This window comes from Phodopus roborovskii, unplaced genomic scaffold, assembly GCF_943737965.1.
Source record: "Phodopus roborovskii unplaced genomic scaffold, PHOROB, whole genome shotgun sequence".
Taxonomy (NCBI): Eukaryota; Metazoa; Chordata; class Mammalia; order Rodentia; family Cricetidae; genus Phodopus; species Phodopus roborovskii.
In genome coordinates, this window is record NW_026126087.1 from 111,450 (window position 1) to 129,669 (window position 18,220).

General features: G+C 38.5%; 1 protein-coding gene and 1 pseudogene across 1 annotated transcript; one reads left to right on the forward strand and one right to left on the reverse strand.

Annotated features, from left to right (window-relative positions):
* Positions 1 to 11,657: 11,657 nt before the first annotated feature.
* LOC127218423 (uncharacterized) lies at positions 11,658 to 11,769 on the reverse strand (annotated as a pseudogene).
* A 3,622-nt stretch (positions 11,770 to 15,391) lies between these two features.
* Positions 15,392 to 17,961, forward strand: LOC127218417 (melanoma antigen preferentially expressed in tumors). The gene is made up of 3 exons (XM_051179428.1): positions 15,392 to 15,684; positions 16,110 to 16,694; positions 17,448 to 17,961. Exons 1-3 carry the CDS (start codon positions 15,392 to 15,394, stop codon positions 17,959 to 17,961), a joined length of 1,392 nt encoding a protein of 463 aa, XP_051035385.1.
* The last annotated feature ends 259 nt before the right edge of the window (positions 17,962 to 18,220 follow it).

Below are 18,220 nucleotides of genomic sequence, written 5' to 3' on the forward strand. Positions count from 1 at the left end.
TGGAATCCATCAGGAAATTTAGTGACATTAGATCTATCTGAAGTCTTTTCCTTTGATGGAGGAAAAGAAAGCTAATTATACCTTTTAAAATATTTATTCATTCATTTGTATGTGTGCATTTGTGTGTTCATGTGGGTAGGTCAGAGGACAATGTATGACAGCAGGTTCTCTCTCTCCACTATGTGACTCCTGGGGATCAAATTCAAACCATCAGGCTTGGAATCAAATTCCTTAACCCACTAAGCCATCTTGCCAGCTCACCATCTGTCTTTAAAAATATTTTAAAGGGATGTTTTTCTGGACAAGGCAAGCAGTTCAACTATCTTTCATCCAATAAAAATGTAATACCATTACATTTACATATTTTTTCATAATTCTTCTGATAGTTAATATTGATGGGTCATAGTTTGGTGTTTAAGTTAAAGTTGACTATGTGGAAATAAAGAGAAAAAAACTGTTCAAGAAGTAGAAAAGAAGAAACCAGACTTCTTTTTTTCCCACCTGAGACTGGGTTTCTCTGTAACTTTGGAGTCTTTCTTGGAACTTGCTCTTTATACCAGGCTGACCTTGAACTCACAGAAATCTCCCTGTTTCTGCCTCCTGAGTTCTGGAACTAAAGGTATTGGCCCCCACTGCCAGAAAAGCCAGACTTTCTCATTTAATATTTTGGTAACATGTACCCAATGATAATCCTTATAATTAGTAATGACACTGTCAAGTGGTTCTGTATTGCCTGAATGCATCCTGTTCACAGTCTTACTCGATTTGAAGGAATTTGCATTTCCATTTTACATATGTACAAAACAAACTTCACTCTCAGTGGTTTAGGTAAAAGTGAAAACAGTTTGTGAAAGAAAACAACAGCAAAACAAAACAGGAAAACGCTATGGTCACATTGGGAAATGTCAGGAAGTAAAGTAAGCCATTTCTGACAAGATAGCTAGAGATGTCAATCAAGGAAGGTGACTTTGTAGGGAGGCTTTTCAGGAAAACACAAATGCATTGAGAATCCAGTTAATGACGGAAGAAGACAAGGGAGGCATTGCTGCAAGAGAAAAAATCCAAATACCCACTCAGGCAAGCACTGGAGTAGACAATTGGGGTGCATTAATGTGCGATGGGCACGGATTTATACCCACCTGAAACTTACTTTTGTCTTTTATGAAAGATGGGCAGTAAAAGACCCAGTAGGATATGAGTATATAGGATTGCATTTGATTGGATGGTAGTGTGAAAGAAAAAAGAAAAAAAAAAAGAATCATTATTGTGCAATACACGTTCACCAACAAATAATTAGGACTTTGCCCACTGAGTCTGACAATAAGTTCTATGAAGTAGAGACATGACCTGGTAGGATTTATATATTCATTTGTTGGTAACTAACCCTATCCTCAAACCTAACCGTGATTCCCTAGTCCCCAATTCCCTATTCCTAAAGCATTTGGGTGGGCACATAATCTAAACCTACTAGTACTTCAGCCCGCTCATTGGTCTCGAGGTACCATGGAAGTTAGGGGTCTCGAGGTACCATGGAAGTTAGGGGTCTCGAGGTACCATGGAAGTTAGGGGTCTCGAGGTACCATGGAAGTTAGGGGTCTCGAGGTATAGCATGTAGTGGAAGGGTCCGAGACAAGTCAGCTGACCCTGTAAAGCCAATCAGAATACTCGACGGCTGCTTTAAATCAGAGAAGGAGCCGTTGAGGGCCAGCCGCCACCAAAGACTATGGCGTGCCCAACACTGACAACTCCTCTCCAGAAATGAGCCTCTGCCACTGCTGAGGGAAAAGTCAAGACAACTTTCTGGATCCGCCCACTTAGGTAAATTGTAATAGTCTTTTTCAATTAATGAAACTTGTTTGGGGCTAATGGCTAGGGCAGAGTGATTAATCTGTGATCTGGATGGATTCCTAGTCAGTTTCTTTCGAGGTGGAGGTTGCTTCAAGCATGTGACTTACCATTTCCTGCTTTCTCTTTAAAGTTCTCCATACATCCTTTCCAAGATTTATATTCCTGAGCCAGGCATGGTGGCATTTCCCCGGCTGTAAAAGGATTTTGAGGTCTGCGTCAACTGGGATAGTGAACGTGGTGAGACCTAATCTCAAAACAATCATATTCCATATTTACATCTCAGTTTCATATGCCATTCGTTTTTATGGGCTAGTCTTTAAAAGTAGCAAGGACTGAATTGTATAGGTGTTTGTTTCCATTTTGATTAAAATTGTTTTTCATACCTGAAGAGCAATTACATGCACTTACTTGTGGTAAATAAGTATGATTTCATTTCTTACAATGGACTCATTAGGGCAGATGGTTGTTTTCAGTGTCGCTGTGTATCTGCTCACTGGCTCAAAATGTAGCGTTCCTCCTTTTTCTGCTTCTTGGTATTGGGAGTATAGATGTATGCTTCCATACCTAACATATTAATCCTGACTTTATGAAATTATTTTAGACTTGCAAGAGAGTCTACACAAAGATTTCTGTAGTGGAGACATCTTATAAAAGTGTAAGATTACCTAAACTAGGAGATTAAAATGGCTGATGTGCTAAATTAACTACAGATTTCATTTGTATTTGGTGAGTTATTTTAGTGATGTTTTTTTTTTTTTGTATTCCAGGTTATTATTCCAGATACTTCATTGAATTTGACAAGTATTTCTCCATCTAGATAGACAGGTCTGAAGATTGAATCTCCTCTGGATTCACAAGTCTGACACATTTGAAGATTCCTGGTCAGTCATTTCTTTTCCTCAAAATTCTGACAATTTTATTTAGACTTATTAGTTTTTTTTAACATAATGTAACCAGTGCAGTGTTTTCAAATGACATTTACACAAAACACCACACATATATAATTGTGTGTGTGTATATATATATGTATATATATATGTATATATGTACACATAAGTATATAATCACACACTTATATGTGTTTGCATGCAAAGGCAAAAATGCTTGAGTAGAGTAAGGAGACTTGTAAAAAAAAAAGGCACTGTAATATTTGTCTTTCTAAACTCTCCAATAGCATGTGTGACTGTTCTTTTTTCCTACATTCTGCCCAGCATTTGTTATTTGTTCTTTTGATGGGAACCACTGGGACTGGGGAATGTACAATTTCAGTATGCTTTTTGTGAATATTCATCTGATGGTTATGGGTAGTTAACATCTCTAAATGCATTTATTGGTCATATTCCTTGGAGAATTCTCCACTTCATTCACTATTTGTTGGTTCCTTTACTTGTTATTAATATTTTTATTTCTTTACAGACTGTAGTTATTATTCCTGTCAGGGACATAGATGGAAGTAATTTTTTCTGTTTGGGCATTTCTTTCTTCACTGTTACTTGTTTCCTCTACAGAAACATTTTTCAGAGCACTATTTATTTTTTATGTGGATGAGTGTTTTGTCTTTATGTATATAAATGCACTGTGTACTTATGTTATTGGTTCTGCAAAGGCTAGAAAAGTATGATAGATCTCCTAGAATTGGAGAGATGGACTGTTGTGAGCTGCCACATGGATGGAAGAAGCAGAACCTGGGTCTTCTGCAAGATCAGCAAGTGCTGTCACTATGGACTGGACAGTTTTTAATGTTGCTGTGCACCCGGCTTACTTGGCAAAAGTGTTAAGTGCATATTAGTGTTTGTGTGTGAGTGTTTGTACTCTTTTAATCCTATGAGTACATCATTTGGCCATGGAGATTATTTAACCTCTTCTTTTCTATATTTTTTTTAACTTTATTGATACTTTGTGACTTTCACATGCATTCCAATCCCACTCATCTCCCATTCCCCTTGCATCTGCCTTCTGCCCTTCCAACTGCCCCCCCCCCCGGAAAGCAAAACCAAATTTAAAATAAAAACCAAAACCAAACAGGGCAAAGAAACAAATGAAAATATAAATAAATGCAAGGGAGAAGAATCTTGCCCTGGAAGCTGTAGTGTGGCCTATTGAGCCACACAGTTAGACCTTTAATCCATTCATTTTTATATTTATGTGTTCATTTCTCTGGTTTGAGGCTTCTGGCCTCTGCTACTCTACTGATATTGGGCTCTCACCAGGAATCCTCTTATATTTCCTATTGTTATCCTGAGGTGGCTGACCAGACCCCAGCAATATGCTTGACCCTGGGTGGTAATAGGAGCCCCAGACATCAACCTAGACCCTGGCTGTTAGATAGACAGGGATGCAGAAACAGCCCTTGGCAGCAGCTATCATCTGGAAGAAGCCATGGCCCTGGGTGCCAGCACAGGCCACTGAGATCAACATGTCCCTGGAGGCATGGCCCTCAGCCACCCTCATGGCCACAGGTTGTGGCCGAGACCCCTGGTTTCTATGTGATCTTTGGTGACAACATGGGCCATGGACATGAATATAGTCACCTGGCTGTGGTAGGACCATAGATCCAGACATGTTCCTAGGCAGCAGCTGATTCCCAGAAGTCTCCATGGTCCTAGGTGGCAGTGCAACATACTTGGACTAGGATGTACCCTTTGGCAACGTGATCCTTGGACACCAGCATGATCTCAGGTGGAGGCCTAGACCATAGGATCCTGTCCAGTCTCTAGTAGCAACAGGAGCTACAGACATCAGCATAGGTTCCCTCAGCTGCTCCAGGGTCCCAGACCAAGACCTGGCCCTTGGGTATAGCCCAGGCCTGGACTCAGATGGCCAACTGACAATTTATATGGGCCCATTCTTCACAACCCTCACCTCTCCAGACCCAAGCCCAGGAACCATCCCACCTCTCCCTGACCTCCACCTCCCCACCCTGTACTCTCTCACCACATGCTGCCCTACCACCAAACCAACACCAGGGCTCTTGGTTGGGGCACTGGGTTGAGTACTGCCTGTCCTAGTCCCGTGCACAGGCCTAAAAACCTCGGGTGTCACTTTCTATGATGGCACTTGATTGATTTGCTGGTTGGGCTGTTTGTTGATTCTTACCTAGACCTCTGGAAGGGTACCATCTGTTTTCTCCACCTATTCAGACCTGGAATTAACCTCTTCTTTTTTGTTTTATGCCATTTGTTTCCTCCCTTTGTATTAATGATTTGGGCAACTCCTTCAAACAGCATATTGAAAAGGGTTTTAGAGAGCATATCCCAATGTCTTGTTCCTTCACTTTATATAAAATGGTTTCTAATCTTCAGAATTTATTATAATGTTAGCTTTAGGTTTGTTTCACGGAACCACTTTATGTTGAGATGTGCTCTTAATATCTTCAGAATCTTTGTCATCTATAGGTCTTTAGCTTTTTTCAAGGTCTTCTGCATGTTTTTCCAGTTTTAACATTGCCCTGCTTAAGCAAGCACACCTTCCTGCATATTTTAGATCATCCTGGGAATGTATTCATGTGCTCTATTGTCTTTACTGATTTGTGTTCCTGATAGGACACCAACTTGATCATGATGTTTTTTATGTGGGTGGGTGAGCAAGCTACACGACCTGAGTTAGCTCTTCTCAGAGTTTCACCTTCATCACTTATTGTTATGTTATTGATGTTTAAATGTAGAATTTACTTGAATCTTTCTTCCAGTCCTATTGTTCTTTTGGCTAACTGCTATAGATAGTTTGCTGGTGAACCTTTCTACAGTGTTTTTTTGTTTGAATTTTTTTAAACTGTAGTTCTAATATTTCTATTTTTTGTTTGTTTCATACTCACAATGTCTTGCTGATGTTCTCATGTATGTTTTTGGATTGCAGCTCCATGTCCTTAGGTGGATCCTTCACCTACTTTGTATCTTTTTTGAAATTACGGAATTTTTTTCAAACAGAGTTTGGACTCTTGGCCCAGCCTTTCAACCATTTCAATGCCTTTAGTTTCATCATTTGAGAGTTCATGGTCATTTTCACTGCTTCTCAACTTACTTGTGTTTCTGTGCTGTGATTTCTACATCACTTACTATTGGGTTCTCTTCCAGTTTTATTTGGAGATGCTAGTGAACAGCCTTCTTCAGAGAAGACAAAAATAACCACTGTAACAGCTGTAACACCAATATAGACCATGTCTGTAAAGAGACATAAAATTGATTAAATCATCTATCATAGTGCAAATGAGAATAGGACAGGAATCAAACATAGTGTGCAGTGAATTGTGAAGTTATAACTGAATGTGGATCAAAGTGGTTATAGTAAATGAAGTAAATGAATTGAGTACTATGGGAGGAACATAGGAAGAAGCAATGCTGAATAAAAGTAAGGAAGGTGGAGAAGGAAAAGGGGGAAATGTTAGGAAGTGGAGAGGAAACAGGACGTGATAACTACAAGTGTATGAGCAAAACTAGGTGAATGTGAGGAAAGGAATAAAATCTAGAAGGTTTCAAAATGTTGTCAAATATAAATGATATAAAAGCATAGCAGAAAGAAAAGGAAGAAAGACAACGGGCAAAACCAAAACTTTTTTAAGTGTCCAAGTCTTAGAGATGTTTATTTCTAGGCCCACTAATATTGGAGCTTGCCAGTTGGACTTGGTGGGAAACTAAAATTGGATTATCTTTTTTTAAAATTATTTATTTTTACTGTGTCTGAGTTTATATGAAACACATGTGTTCTAGAGCCCATGGAGGTTAGGACTGGAGTTACAAATGGTTGTGAGCTTCCAAGTAGCTTCTGTGAACCAAACCTGGCCAGGTTTTTTTGTGAGGGAACTAGTTTCGTAACTGCTAAGCCATCTCTACAGCTCAACATTTGGATTACCTTACCCTTGGTAACCTTCAGGCTGGTGCTGAATCCCCTGCCCTTCAGGCTTCAGATGTCTGATATTGCTGTCTTTATTTTAGGAGCTTCCCTTTGTGTTACAGGAGGCCCTGGGACACACATTGTTTTGATATCTCTGAGAAGAGTAGGTTCTCTCTCTCCCCAGAGACTCTCCAGTTCATAAATCCTGAGTGTGATAATGTCCCTGTCAGGGTGTATGTTACATGTGTCTTTTAAGACTACAGGAAGGAACTAGAGCTGTGAGATTTGTGTTGGAATTTTGGTCTTAGTGCATTCATTTCTTACCCAACAGTAGACCATCTGTGAGAGGGAGGAGGCTGCTGCAACCTAAGACCTCCGGGGACCTGGAACTCGGGATTCTAAATTGACCAGCACTGAACCACACAGAAGGTAAGTGGCTCCGGATGTAGAACTGCTCCCCAACCTCAAACATGGGATCATGAATTTCCTCAGTCATCACCATGTGGCAGAGATTGCTCTTTAACACACAAGTGATATGATCCTAGAGTGGTGGGTCATTCATTACCTGGGGATCTGATGCCTGCATTTTTCAGCATGTCCTTGTCTGTCATTCACCCATCACTGTCTTCTACAGGTGCCTTCCAAAAAGCTGGTCTGGCAGCCTCCCTCTAGTCCTTCTCACTTACCAGAGTAGCTTTGTCTTAAATAGTTGACCTCTATAAAAATTGCACCTGTATGGACAGACCTCTGGGACATTAGGAGTAAAAAACTCAGATTTTTTTTTCTTCATGGTCATTTGTCACACATGTGGAATCAGTGTCATCCCAGATTTACCAACTCAATTTAAGAACTGTGAAAATAGCAGGCATGTCATTTCCATAGAAATCTCAAGGATTAAATTGATGGTTCAGTGGTTAAAATGTGCTCTTCAAGAGGACCTGGGTTCAAGTCCAGTACTACATGGTAGCTTATAATTCTCAGTAACTCTAGTTCCAGGGGATCCTGTTTTTCTGTGTTCTCATTCATCCTACTTATGCAAGAGGGATGACTTCCATAATATTTTGGGTGTGTGAGTGTAATGATACCTGAATTTGAACAGCCTAAGACTGGTGGGTATTACATGGTAAGAAAACACACAAAGTGGAAGTAAGCAAGCACACTATTGCTGTGTGGATAATCTTAATAATAATCAGGCAATGGAATAACCTGGTTAATACAAGGAATAACCTGGTTAATACAAAGATGATTTGCTTGCATGAACAATACTGTGCATTTGTTGGGAATTGAAATCTGCTACAGATTCAGGCACAAACAGTGCTGCAGTCCACATGATAAGGAAAGAGGCTACTTTAGCTTGGGATAATTTTTTCCATGATAAAACAATAAGGAGGACAAGTCATCATTCTACAGAACTCCATTTTTTTTCTCCTGATGGCAAAGCACGGATGTTTTTGGTATTTCATATTAAATATCATAGCACATTACCACAAAAGTGATCTTTTTCCCCGTCTTGCTTCCTATCAGGATAGTAACATTGCATACATATTTTGCATTACTGGTGATGTTTGCTTTAATCCTACCAATGAATGGAATACTTATGTTGTTCTGGTACAAAGCTACTGTTACCTCCTTAAAATAACCTGGTCATGGACACAGTTTAGGATATAAAATATCCTTTATTTTCTTGGACTCTGACTCACTGCATTTAGAACTTTTATGGGGACCTAGCCTGAAACAAATGTTACCTAACAGTGGTCTTCACCTTTCCTCATTCTTATGATATATATCAATTGAAATTCCTTTAAAGGAGGAGCTATCTTTTCTTCACCCCTTCATTTATGTATTCAATTTTCTTATATTAATATATTATTGTAAGTAATACACCTTACATTATAATCATATTAAAATTTATTCTGTTCCTTAAATTGTTCTAGCTTTGGTCATTTAGTTTTATGCACACGTCTCTTTCTTACACTCATTTTCTGTCACGATAAAATTTCCCACCATTGTCTTAGATTAAGCCCACTATGTCAAAGACTCTTTTCCCCCCCATTAATTTAGAAACTAATGCCTTTGTGTATGTTCAGTTTTAATTGGGTTTCACTTCTGTTAGGTACTGTTCATAGACAGAAGTGGAATGAATGTTGTGTTTACTACCCATGTTTATATTAACATGTTTATATATTTCTGCATTTATCTGGATGTGTTGATATTAAAATTTAGGACTCCAATGCACATAAATTCCAACTTATTTTATCCTTATCTGTAAGTTACTTTTTCTGATCTACTGTGTATCATCTGTGATATATTTACTTACTTTTTCATTCTTAATCAGTATATATAGTTTCACAATTACTAACTAATCACCCTGTTAGAAATGACTTATTATCACGTCTTTGTATGGTTCTTTCGATCTTTATTTTGAAGAATAAAGTTAGTTCAGTGATTTTCAAAGTTTCCTCACAAGCCTTTCTCTTAGTCATTCCTCTATTGTGTGTATATTTATGGTCTATACAGCTAGTTTAGGGACTGGGAAGATGGCTCACTTGGTGAAGTGCTTGCCACACAAGCTAAGTTTATCTCCAGCACTAATGTAGAATTTAGGCATGTCTGCAAACATCCATAATCCCTGTGCTGGGGGGAATGAGAGGAAGACAGAGACAAGTGGATTCCCCGTGCTCATTGGTCACCCATCCTGCCAAATCAATGAGCTCCAGTCTCAGTGAGAAACCTTACTCCCAAACTTTAGAGAGGAATGAGAGATGAGGACAACTGATGCCAATGGCTGTCTTCCACACACACACATGCATACACGTGCATGTTCCCCCAAATATAGTTACTTTAATTTGTTAATGCTTCAGCCACCTCCATATCCTGTTTTTAAAAATTGTTTTACTTGTCCCTTGATATCAACAGTGTACTGGTTCCAGGAATCTATCAGTGAGTTTTCACTGAAATTCTGCAGAAGTGTGTGATCTTTGTATCATATGGTATAGTATTGGCATATAAGGTACTGTGTTCTTCATTATACATTAATTCATCAGTAAATTACTTATGTTTTAATTCAATGTAAATGCTATGTGGAATATTGTGCTATATTATCTAGGAAATAGAGACAAGAAGACATCTTTACTGCACATATTTACTACAGACAGGTTTTTCAGAATATTTTCTAGTAGTGGGTTGAATCTGTTAATATAGAACTAAAAGTACAAACGGGCAACTGTGTTTGTGTTTTGGCTATGTGAAGGTTAATTTTATTTCAAAAGCCTGAGTTATGTAAAATTCTGTATTGAGGGAAGTGCCACTCTTCCGTCCTCCCTTCTACCCTGTCCTTATTTCCCTTTGCCTTCCTGTCCTCCCCCTGTAGAAATAACCAGTGCATTCTGTTTTGAACTCTTCTCACCTGTACTTTGTAAAACGGAGAAACTGATTTGTTATATCGCCTTCTTCCATTAAAGGTAACAAAATATAATCATCCTTTTTTCTATTTTTCATTTAGCAGCATTTGTAAGAATGACACCCAGCTATTTCATAGAGATTTTCATTATTATTTTTCATGTTTGTATCAGACATATTTGTATGAACATACTGCTTTTATTTAAACATTCACCAGTGTATGTTTTAATTGTGTTTAATATTTTGAAATTATAAGTCATCCTCCTATGAATATCTTTAGGCCCATGTGTTTTTGTATTTATGCAAATAGATCTTCATAGGCCCCGCAGTAGGATTACTGGGTCAAATTTAAGAGTATATGTTTTTTCTTAGGCAGTTCAAGATTTTTTATACAATTTTTGAATTTAAATTAAAAACAATCTTGTTTTACATATCAATCTCACTTTCCTCTCCCCCCCATCATCCCATGTCCCCCACAATCCCCATCCTATCACTCTTCTGCTCCATAGAAAGAGTGAGAACTTCCATGGGGCATCATCAAAGTCTGACACATCATTTGGAGCAGGGTCTAGGCCCTCTCCTGTGTATCTAGGCTGAAAGAGTATCCCAAAGTCCATTCACATACTAGGGATAAATACTTATCCATTACCAGAGGCCCCATAGACTGCTCAGTCCTCCTAACTGACACCCACGTTCAGGTGGTCTGGTTCGGTCCTATGCTTGTTTCTCAGCTGTCAGACTGGGGTGCATGAGCTCCCACTTGTTCAGGTCAGAAGTTTCTGTGGGTTTCTCCGGCCTGGTCTTGACCCCTTTGCTCATCACTCCTCCTTCTCTACAACTGGATTCCAGGAGTTCTGCTCAGTGTTTAGCTGTGGGTGTCTGCTTCTGTTTCTGCTTCTGCTTCCATCAGCTACTGGATGAAGGCTCTAGGATGACATATAAGGTAGTCATCAATCTCATTATAGGGGAAGGACATTTAAGGTAGCCTTTCCACTATTGCTTAGATTCTTAGGTCATCCTTGTAGATCTCTGGACATTTCCCTAGTGCCAGATTTCTCTTTAAACCTATAATGGTTCCCTCTATTATGGTATCTCTTTTCTTGCTCTCCTGTATCCCCCCCATGCACCCAATCTTTCTGCTTCCTCGTGTCCTCCTCTCCCCTCCTCTTCTTCCCTTTTCTTTGTCTTAAAGAGATCTTGTCCCTTTCCCCTTCTCTGGGGGTCCATATTTGTCTCTCCTAGAGTCCTCCTTGTTTCCTAGCTTCTCTGGTGATGTGTATTATAGGCTGGTAATCCTTTGTTCTATGTCTAATATTCATATATGAGTGGGTACATACAATGTTTGTCCTTTTGTGACTGGGTTACCTCACTCAAGATGGTTTCTTCTAGTCCAATCCATTGTGAATTTCAAGATTCTGTTGTTTTCCCCCCCACTGAGTAGTACTCCATTGTGTAAATGTATGCATTTTCTTTCTTCCTTCCTTCCTTCCTTCCTTCCTTCCTTCCTTCCTTCCTTCCTTCCTTTCTTTCTTTCTTTCTTTCTTTCTTTCTTCCTATCGCCCAAGGGGGTGCATTGTTCCTAGAGGTACTGCAATACCAAGTCCATGCGTCCTCAGATAGAGGATGTATCAGATATTAAACTTGTAAGAATAGATAATACACCCGATCTTAGACAAAAGGCTGAGAAGTGATGCACCACATTTTCTGTATCCATTCTTCAGTTGAGGGGTATCTATGTTGCTTCCAGGTTCTGGGTATTACAGGGCAGCTAAATTTTTTTTTTCTTGGGAGCATTTTCCTAGTTTTCCCTTTTATTAGCAATGCGTGGGAATCACTGTTTTCTCTCAGCCTCATTAACAGAATATTTTGCTTCTCCGTAAACATTTTTGCATTGGGTGACCTGACACTAAACAATAAGCACACAATTGACTTTATATACACATGCCTAATTGACATTAAAAAATAAGCTTTTTATCATTTGTGGACTGTACTTTTACATTATTGTATTGAATTACTAATTCACATCTTTTTCTGATTTTTATACCAAATTTCTGGCCTGCTGACTTCCAGATTTAGATATTTTTAGATAATTAGCATATTTTCAAGTTGTCTGATTTGTGTACTGATCTCTAAAATTTTTCAATTTTCTTTTGAATACTTTCATTTTTATGTGACTATGTTGCTTTTCTGCCTTTCTTTCTCTTCTCTCCTTCCTTACTCCCTCCCTCCCCCCTCCTTCCTTCCTTCCTGCCTGCCTTCCTGTCTTTTCTTTCTTCTTTCCTTCCTTCCTTCCTTCCTTCCTTCCTTCCTTCCTTCCTTCCTTCCTTTCTTTCTTTCTTCCTTCCTTCCTTCCTTTCTTTCTTTCTTTCTATACCCTGTATAACCTGAGTGATATTTAGAAAGACCTTTCCTATGGTGAGGTTAAAGAAGGGTTGCCATATATCTTCAAGAATCTGTGTGGCTTAACTTCTTTTAGAATTACTTTTATTTTATGTTTATGAGTGTTTTGCCTAAATGTATAGTGTATCACATGTTTGCCTGGTGCCCTTGGAGGCCAGAAGAGGATGTTGGAATTCTTGGAACTTGAATTATACAGGCAGTTGTGAGCTTCTATGTGGGTGCCAGGAACTGAACAACACATACTCTTATATTTTTGGTTGTGAGCCTAGCCTTTAATGGCTAAGCTATCTCTCCAACCCAATACATACTCTTAATCATTGGTGAGGCAGCTCTCTAGCCCTTGTTTTAACTTAACTTTTTTGTTAGATATTTAACCTATGTTATTAGGTATGTTAATTGCACATTTTATATATCTATTTTAGATTTTGTTCTAGTTTTCTCATATTCCCCTTCTCTCCAGTGGTTTTGCATGCCACCTTTATTATGCACTAATTTCCACTGGTATTGACTTTTATTTCTAGGCTGTTTAGGCTATTCCATTGGGCTGTCTGTTCTTTTACGATTTTATTTTTTTTAATTAATTTACTTGTTACATTCCAATCCCATTCTTTCAGGGTTTTTTAAAATTTCACTTTATGTCTCTTTGTATTTTGTCTGCATGCATATCTGTGCACCTGTGCACATCTGGTTCCATGGACATTATAAAAGGAGTTGTATCCCCTAAATGTAAGGTCATACATGGTTGTGATGCTGGGAATCAAACTTAGGTCTGAAAGAGTCGCCAGTTCTCTGACTTAAATGCTGAATATCTTCTCAGCTCTTATTTTTTTATTCTTATAGAAGTAACATATAGAAGTAACATGATGCTGTCAATGCAGAGGTTTTTCTAGAGTTTATTTTGTTTTTGTTTGTTTAGTGTAAGTCCTTTATCATGTACTTTTCTTCTCACTTATTATTTCTTCTCACAAGTTCTTTCATGTATGAATTTTACCATTAAGTTATTTAATACTATAAAACGTTTGCAGATATTTTTGAAATTAAATTAAATGTATATATCAGCTCAGGGGGAACAGACATATTTTGATACTGAGCTTGTCAGGGAAAATAAAATACCAACAGCAGCATTGCTTCAGTACCATTAAAATGGGATTTGGAACACTTGTTAAAACAGACTTCAGGCACATCTACAATTAATAGTTTGAACTACACTGTCTGAATATTCACATATTCACCCAGCAACAGGCTTAACCTTGGATAGTAGCAGGAGCTTCAACTTTTGAAACAAATTTCACTAGTGTTTATAACAGTTCGTGATATTATAACCCTTGCTTCATAAGTCTGTCCAATCCCTTTCTTACAAGCAATTTGACTTTTACTTCAGAAAAAAGAATCACAGTTCTTGAAAGGTGGGTACAGTTAAACTCTCTCGCTCCTTACACTGTAAAAGGAGCCCATTTTAGAACATTGGAATATAGTTTTCAGGATCAGTTGAATGTTGCTTCCTGAGACTGTAATCCTAAGAAGTCTCAAGCTGATGTAATTCTTCTTTGCCTTTGACCAGGGTGAATTTTATCTCAGTTGCCAAGTTATTCTATCCAAGGACAGTGACTGAGTGGAAAGTTATTCTATCCAAGGACGGTGTCTGAGAGTGTACAGGCTCATAGTAAAGTGCCCTACACTAGGTATGTGACAAGAAACAGAATTTTGGTTTTCTGATGGTTTTAATGTTTTTTTTCTTTTGGAATTTTACTTATTTGTATGATACTGCATTGTTTTATATAATATCTATTTTTATCATTTTATGTTCTGGAACTTAGTGTCATCTAGTTCATTTATCATTTTTTGTGTTAGAGAGAAAGGTTATGAATACTCTAATTTTGTTTCTTACATTTTTGGAGACTTATTTCCTGCTTTAGTTTCTTTTCTCATCATTAGCAAAGTTCCTGGCAATGTTTCTTTCATCACTCTGCTTTTATTCTTCCCAGTAAACTCTGTGGTTCAAGCACTGAAGTTTCAGATCATCCATATTCCTTACTTAATGCTATTCATTTAGTTGTTAACACATTAATTACACATCTGAATGGGAGTCACTGTGGTATTTCCACAACTGTTTCCAGCTTGCATTCATTCCATACAACTATACATTTTCATCCTCAATACTCAACTGTGGCAATATACTCAATGAACTATTCTATTTTTCAGTTTGACTACTTTTTTGGTTTTGAAATATGGGGAAAACTTTAAGGATTTAAATTGGAATTTTTAATGGAGTCCATTCTCTCAATGGTAATAGTAGCTATTTCCTTTAACATTGGGACGTATTTTAGGATTATTCCAAACCGAATTTTTCTGTCTGAGGTTTTATGTCAAGTTGAAGCCCATAATTATGTTTCTTCATTTCTATTTCTTGCAGTTTTTGTGTGCCTGCTTCACTACTTACAATGTATGGTGATGGAGTAGAATTGCCTTTTCTCTTTGATAATTGTCCTTTTTGATGTTTTGTTATTTTCTGTTTCCAAGATAATAATGATTGTATCAATATTATGTATATTTACAATTTCATTTATAATGCTTTGAATCTTTTGAGAAGAAATACTGGGTGTCAGGGACATAGGTAACAAACATTGTCTTCTACTGCTTATTTCTAATGCCAGTCTTTCATGCACACATGCGTGCGCGCGCGCACACACACACACACACACACACACACACACACACCTACCTTTGTACACTTAGAACAATCAGTCTCTAATCTATGCCTATATTAGTGGTCTCTAAAAGTAGTTATCAGTTTCATAAAAAATTGTTCTGCAACCAGTATATTTTCTACATTGCTCACATTCATTTTTAAAGAAGAGGCTGAGGGGATCTTCTCAGGACTTCTAAGTATCTCTCATCCTGATGCAGGTTTATGATGATGGATGACAGGGACCCATCCACACTGTTGGATCTTGCTATACAGAGTCTACTGAGCAATGAACCTGTTGCAATCCATTCCCTGGGGGAGATCCCAAGGGAGCTTTTTGTTCCATTGTTCTCTGCTGCCTTTATGGGAGGATATAGGAAGACACTGACAGCAATGGTGAAGGTTTGGCCCTTTACCTGTCTCCACATCGGAACACTGAGTGTTCAGGAACCCCAGCGTGAACTACTGAAAGCCATGGTTGAGAGTCTTCAATTTCTACCTGTCCAGAATTCAACTTCTAGGTAAGACCCTGTATAATAGAACTATGGTAAGACACATGTTATGCTACATCCTGCTACTTTCCCAAAGGTATTAATAGTGAATGCTGAAGATGTATGTGTGATGCTATTGGTCGAGCACTTAAGCACTAAAGGCTGACATATTCAATGTTCCTCATGAAATTATGTTATTGAGGGTATATTGATAGATTTACAAAACAGGTGTTAATTACATAGGAAAAAGACACCAACTTTAAGACTGCAGAGCATTTAAGGAGAGTAAAATAAGGGGAAACAAATTCAAGGATGTTGAATTTTCATAATATAGTACTTATTGGTATTGGGCATGAAGAGTACAGACCATGTCTCTACTTGTTATTGTTGACCCTGTGGGTTTACATAAAAATGTGCATACCTCTTAGATGTTCTATCTCCTCTTTTCTATACAGGAGCCCTAAACTGAGGATCCTAGATGTAAGGCAGGGTGTTGACTGCAGGACAACATGCCCTGAATTTGGTATCAAATCGCCTACTTGTTTTCATGGCTGTACTCACTCTGTACGATCTATTCTGAAGTTAGAAAGCCAATGCAGCATTGGAGATCCAAATCCTGCAAGTCAGTCCTCCAGGCAGCCTATGGAATTACTAGTAGATCTATCCCTTGATGGCACCTTAAGAGAAAGGGAATTTTTTGCTTTGCTTCTGAATAAAGTTGAGCAGAGCTCAGGGTCCTTGCACCTTTGCTGCCGAGATTTGCAAATTGATAAATTTTCTTATGCCAGGAACACTCTCAAGTTTCTAGATTTGACATGCATTCATAACCTGGCAGTTGATCAGGCTTCACTGAGTGAAGTAACCACCCTTATAGCTCACATGATCTATCTGGATAGCCTTAGTCTGTCTAAAATCACTTTTACATCTTTGCATGGGAAAGTTTTCCGGGTGTTTCTCAACTATCTTGGGCGGATGAACTGCCTGAAAGAACTCAACTTGTCTTCCTTCAGCATCACAGATCATCTGGCCAGCCTACTCAGGTGAGGGCTTGGGATAGGTACCTGGGGTTCCTGAACTGCCTGCCTGTTAAGGCAGGGGAGAAATAATTCCTGGGAATTCCTGAGATCCTTAAAACCCTTTATGCCTTCTATCTCTGCCCTCCTGAGAGTTTGAAAGTAGCCATGCCAAAAAGTCTCTCTCATAGTCTAAGTAGAAAAACAGGATTACAGAAACGTAGTCAGATGAGCATGTGTAGACACTGTGCTCATCCCAGAAATATAAAGGTGAAAAGAACAATGGAGGCCTCCTCTGGCCATTGAGGGATGAAGAAGAATTGAGAGAAAGACTTTATGTTGTGGCACAGATGCACATAGCCTTATCTCACAGACGGTAATGTCAGATCATTAGGAGAATCCCCAAGGCTCAGGCCGTGACTGTAGTGGCTGTCAGTTATGGACTGGCCAAAGGGACCTTCCAGTTGGTTGCTCCTTCTGTCCTCTCTTCTGAGCAGGTGAACTAGCTCCCCCTTTGATTATATTGTAATTACTAAGTAGATACTATTTTCACTAAATCTTCGGCACAAATCCCTATAATAACATACTGTGAAAATTCTCAAGTATACAAATTCATCTGAGAATAGAAAGGTAACATGTCAGGGTCACAAAGCTATTGAGTGAATTCAAGCCCATAATTGTTAGTTGCTGTAATGCATGTATGCAAAACAGCTTATTTTAGATTCCTCAGACTATTTTCCCTCATCTGAGAGTCATTCTATCTTTATCTTGTCTCCACAGAGCCTTACCACCTAATTTGGATTTCTTATATCTGCCATTCTGTGAAATTTCTTACAGAGACCTCAAATTTCTGTCCCAGAGCCCTCAGGCCACCCACCTAAAGCTGTTGAATCTTAGTAACAACCCAATGTACTGGGATGACTGTGGGCCATTTCAGATTCTTTTGCAGAAACTCTCAGATACTTTGCAGCATTTGGCTATCAACCATTGCCATTTAACAGATGCTGTACTCTCTGCTATCCTTCCAGCCCTAACGAAGTGTTCCCATCTCCGTGTGATTAGCTTTGTCTCTAATCCCATTACGATGCCTATGCTTATGAGAATCGTTCATTACTTAACACCTTTGATGGAGCTGAAATATGTGATTTATCCTATCCCCGTGCATTGCTATGAACAATGGCATTTTCAGGGCAGCTTAGACCGACAGAAGCTTGCTGATGTTCAAGCACAGCTGAAGATGATGCTACAAGCAGCAAAGCGGAGTGACATGAACTGGATCACTTATTCTCAGTAAATTTCTGAGTTCAACCCAGTTTCAGCCCTAATATATTAAACATTCAGTGTTCTTTTCTGAAGCTCTCAGAATCATATGTAAGATTCTTGTTATAGAAAATTATAGTTAGGAGATATGGACATGTAACTGATTGATATAAAGCAATGACTCTCAGAAGAAAATGGAGAACTTTGAGAGTTCCTGTGTGTTTCTTTTTTGTTGTTCTTGATCTTACTTCATCTTACTGACTGAAGTGTTAAGTATATGATATGCCATGACT

Coding starts and splice junctions, on each gene's coding strand:
- LOC127218417 (XM_051179428.1), top strand. CDS start 15,392: ATGATGGATGACAGGGACCCATCCACACTGTTGGATCTTGCTATACAG. Junction 15,685..16,109: donor GTCCAGAATTCAACTTCTAG/GTAAGACCCTGT, acceptor TTTTCTATACAG/GAGCCCTAAACTGAGGATCC. Junction 16,695..17,447: donor CATCTGGCCAGCCTACTCAG/GTGAGGGCTTGG, acceptor TTGTCTCCACAG/AGCCTTACCACCTAATTTGG.